The 5,000-nt window shown below is 31.9% G+C and overlaps 1 protein-coding gene across 7 annotated transcripts in view; it reads right to left on the minus strand.

The window, feature by feature from the left end:
- Positions 1-5,000, minus strand: part of LOC122244000 (C2 domain-containing protein 5) — a 45,078-nt gene that overhangs the window by 34,665 nt on the left and 5,413 nt on the right. For 5 of the 7 annotated variants that reach the window (XM_086549351.1, XM_086549349.1, XM_086549348.1 and 2 more), the window contains exons 1-2: positions 3,493-3,634; positions 62-246 (exon numbers count right to left, since the gene is read on the minus strand). In XM_086549351.1, the coding sequence (XP_086405477.1) occupies positions 62-238 (177 nt within the window). In that variant the 5' untranslated portion in view covers positions 239-246; positions 3,493-3,634. Of the gene's footprint in view, positions 1-61; positions 247-3,492; positions 3,635-5,000 lie in introns of those variants that run through there. The other 2 variants (XM_086549350.1, XM_086549346.1) reach the window with 1 other exon arrangement.

Consider the following 5,000-nt stretch of genomic DNA (forward strand, 5'->3'; position numbering starts at 1 on the left):
ATTTAAATATATTACTAAAACAAAAGATGAGTAAAAAGAATGAAGAACATAAGTACCCTACCTCAAACCTAAACCACTCTGAATTCCATTGTGGGTTCAGGCTTTTTCTGTAGACTTCTGTCTTGTAGGTGATGGCTCCCAGCTTTACTTCCACATAGGCATCTGTCGTGTCTGAGGAGCGGTCCATAACAGGCAGGTTTCGACCTGCCACCACCCGGACTTTAACTTTCCCTGGCATCTTTTAATCTAGAATTGTCAAAATACAAATGAATTTATGAGTAGGAAGAAATAATTTTCAAGTATTACAGACAAATGTATTACCCATACATGATAAATGAAGAGTCTGTATTATACCAAGAACAAATCTGTATGGAATAGAAATCAGAATAATAATGGAAATGTTTAGAAGACACAGCAAGTGTGCCGCTACCCTCACACCAATGGGCACATCATCTACACCTCTCAGTGTTCTGATAAAGGCTAACAAGCCTCCCCTACATATATTCTGGTAAGATATAGCTTGTAGAACTCCTTGGCAATTTTTCAGCAAAAAGAAAAACTAGGACAAAGCTCCAATTTTGAAAGTTACTGCAGGTGTCTTCTAAAGAAAAGAAAATATAGTATATATATAAAAATATCTGGTAAACAAACATATCAGTATATCAACTAAAGCCTCACCATACATAAAAAATAACAGCTACTTCTAAATTTCCAATCATCCACCAGATATCCTTCCTATTTAAAAAAAAAATTGAATACTTCCATCATGGTCAAATCAGGATATCTTAAAACTAAATATAACTCATATTCATCCAATTTGTTCTTTAAAACTGTAAAAACCTCTTCTTCTCATCACAAGCAATAATATTTTATAAATAAGTAGTCTCATTTTCTCTTCTTTTTCATACCAATGATCAATCCAAAATGAGGCTAATGTTTAGAAGACTCTTAGAGTAACTTTTCAACAATAACTTTTCTTTTGTATTTAGATTGGATGTGTTCTTTCCCCTTGAAACTTACTATAGTCTGTGATGGAAGGCCTACAATACAAAGTCCACCCCAACAGTGGCACACTGTTGAGTGGCTTCCATGCTAGGTGCTCTAGCAAAGGACAAGAAACCTCCACTACATATATTCTGGTAAGATGGATCTTGGACTGGCTCCTTATTTGATGATAAATTCTATATATCTATCCAAAACAAATACTTTAGTACAGCTTCTGTAAAAGTTTATAGGACCTGCATAATACATAAATAATTCTAGATACAAAATTGCAAATACTAAAACTTAGAATTCTATTTCATGTTACAGCACATCAGAAACTATAAGGTAGGTGTCATCCCAGCAAATCTAAGTATTGATAATTCTACAGATATAATCATCTATTTTCTACCTATTTTTCATCTAGGCAGTGAATATTTCATATAGTTTACCAACACAGTAGAAATATTTTCAATTAGAAGAAAATCCTTGCATCATAACAAAATTACCTATTTTATTAAAAAACACTGAACAGAAACCCTGACCAATAAGTAATTTTCATATTTTACCAATCTAACCAAGCAAGAGATAAATCAATAATAGATATTGATTTTTATCCAAGACGACATAAGAAATTAATATCTTTTCAATAATGTTATGGCGTAACTGAGTGACAAGGCATCTTGACCCTTTAATGCTCTGACAAAAGAGCAATAGTCCTTCATCTGTGCAGCTCTCAACTTCGAATACTGTACATGGGATTGGTTACTTTTCCGGTACTGTAACTGGCTAAAGTGTGATGACATAAGAAAGGAGAAATTTCACATTTGAAATGAGACTAATCTGAATTGAATCATTTCAAAGAATTACATAACAGAGCTTGCGGAATTGCTTGGAGTAGGTTCAGGAGTAACAATAACTGTCATAGGGTGATGAAAAGCTCTGAACCGCTACTTGGAACAGATTAATATACTGATTCCAAACATTTTTGTATAAATTATAAATATAGTTAATCTTTTTATATTGAATGAAATTAAAGAAAAATATACTGTATATCCATGATTACTATTTTTGGTCAGTTCTATGTTGCTTCAAGATTAAATAATCCTATGATTTAAAAATTCTATATCACTCCTTGCCGTAATAGAGTATTACCATTAATTCCTCCTACTTCATTGATAATTTTTTTCCCAGATTTCTTACATATATTCTTCAAACACCTGCAAAGTCCTTGATATATATGTAGTAAGATAGAACATGGACTACACTCTATGACATAGCATGAAATTAACCCATTGATAGTAGATGGCATGATTTGCAGTCAATGCAGTATTAGTCATAAACGCGGATGGCACCGTGCCATACAACATAAACCCGCCACATGACTGTATACATATTCTATAAAAAACGCAACCATTGAGTTAATGTTAAGCTGTAGGTGAGTGGTCTGGCTGGTACTTACCTGTATCATAAAGACTAATAAACAATATTATGAAAAAGTTCTTTTTAAATCCCCCCCTTTCAAAATCCTGCACACATCTCTATTAGTGGTTGAGATATCCATTTTAGCCATAGCAACTGACTGATAGGAGAGCATTGCACTTCTTGTTTACGCTTTTGCAGCGTTTTTTTATACAAAGGTAATAACAGTCCTGATGATGAGTATATCAAAGGGACACCGACATTGAGAAAAACTATCGAGTAAAAGAATAAAAGACGTGCCGCTTTTTCACTTAAAAACACTATACATTACACTATTAGATAATGTTGTTTTTCCTGTTTTTGTAAATGATTGCCAGGAATGCAACTTTGCATAGGGGAAGGCATACTGAATCATTCCCCTAACACAAATCAAACTTCATAACACAAATAACATTCAAAAACATTACTCTTGTTAACATAGCACACATATTATCTTTAAATTTTCTTATTTTCTGTTTTCCTTTCATACTTTTTTTACTCTCCTGTTTCCTGCATTTCATTCCAAACTTTAGTACAAATAAACTCTCTCTCTCTATCAAACCCATGCAACCTAGAATTAAGTACCACTATTGCAGATCATTGTGTTGGATTTCTTCTGTATTCTGACAAGTCTGTCATATTCTGCTTGATCGTAAGACTCACACAACTGTTATTTCATTTTGGGTCTTAACAACAAAGGCCAACAACACCTGTGATAACGCCTACTTTCACTGTCCTATAATTAGCAAGATTAAAATTCCGTTTTATTCCACAGGTGAGAGTTCAATCTTAACACAAACTAATGAACTCCCTTGTCACCTCACATCTCACCATGAGACTAAATCGTATGCAATAAAATCGACTAAAACTACAATCATTTAATACAAAAGACGAAAACGACAAAAAATTAAAACAAGAATCTAACCTCCACCACACCGCTAACTCATGCTCTAACTACAAAAACAGACAAAAAACATCTAAATACCCAACCCCAGCGCAGAAAACAAGCACAAAATCCCTCATATTAATAACAAAACAAGAGATCATTACTTGTTGTATATAGTCGTTGTATATGAATGGCGTGATGATGTTTTTTTTTTTTAAATATCACGAGAGACTTGCTTAGGTTTCCATCAAAACATCGGTGTCGTCTGCACGATGAATGTGGTCGCTTACGCCACTATTACGCCGCCGATAGCAAAGTCTCGCATCCAGTCCGTGTGCATTGTCATTATTTTTATATTTTCTTTTGTTTTTGTTTTCTTACTGTGTATGCGTTAATGATGTGACCCATTGTGATCATTTATAGAATTTTATAGCATTAGGAATATCTCTGATTATCAATAATATGATAATATCCATAATGATCTGCGATCATTATGGATATTATTATATTATGTTATTTTATAGATTACATTACCATTATCATTACCATCACCTCATTATGCTTATTTTCATTATTTTTATCATTATCATGATCACCATTATCATATCATCAACATTCTATTGTGATCATGTCATTATTGTTATTATTATCAATATCATTATCATCATTCTCATTATCACTGATGTTGTTGTTCTTGTTGTTATTATAATTTTATCATAACTATCATCATAACCATTATTATCATTAATACCAGCGATAATAGTGATAATAAAAATAACAACAATGATTATAATCATAATGATATTGATAATGATGATGATGATGATAATAATAATAATAATAATAATAATAATAATGATAATAATAATAATAATATCAATAATAATGATACTAACAACAACAATAATAATAATAACAATAACAATAATAAAATAAAGATAATGATAATGGTAAGGATAATGATAATTATAATACAATTTATCTATATCATTATCATTATCCTTTTCAAAACTATTGTTATTATAATTATTATAATTATCATCATCATTATCATTTCATTATCAGTATAGATATTGCTATTTCTTCAACAATTACTGTCATTAGCATCTTCACGAGGCAATTAACCATAGCTGGAAAAGCTGGAAAATCAACAGAAAATATGTACTCTAGATTCTTCGAAAACATAGTCATTTCTCTTGTTATATTTGAAATGATTTTGTCAAGCATTGCTGTACATGCGAGTCTTTCTTATGCAGAATTCTTTGCTCAAGTAAAACACGTAAAATGAGTTTTTACCCTAAATTCTGTAAGGAGTTTTTGATCATCATTTGGTTGGCATGATACCTTGTAAAAACAATAATCTGTCAAATGCTTGAATGTCTGCGTTCGAACACTATAATAAGCGCTCGAAAGAAACGCTACCAATAGCAAAGTAAAAGAAACATCGAAAAAAAACAACAAACCTGCAAACGCAGAAAAGAGATATAGCTCTTAAAAAAAAAGATAATAATAATAATTATATACCGAAAATGGTTTGCATGGAAACAATACAAAAACATGCACACACACACACACACACACACACACACACACACACACACACACACAAACACACACACACACACAAACACACACACACATACACACACACACACAAACACAGACAAACACA

Source organism: Penaeus japonicus, unplaced genomic scaffold (genome assembly GCF_977035675.1).
Source record: "Penaeus japonicus unplaced genomic scaffold, GWHDUDI00000001_assembly GWHDUDI00000022, whole genome shotgun sequence".
NCBI lineage: Eukaryota > Metazoa > Arthropoda > Malacostraca > Decapoda > Penaeidae > Penaeus > Penaeus japonicus.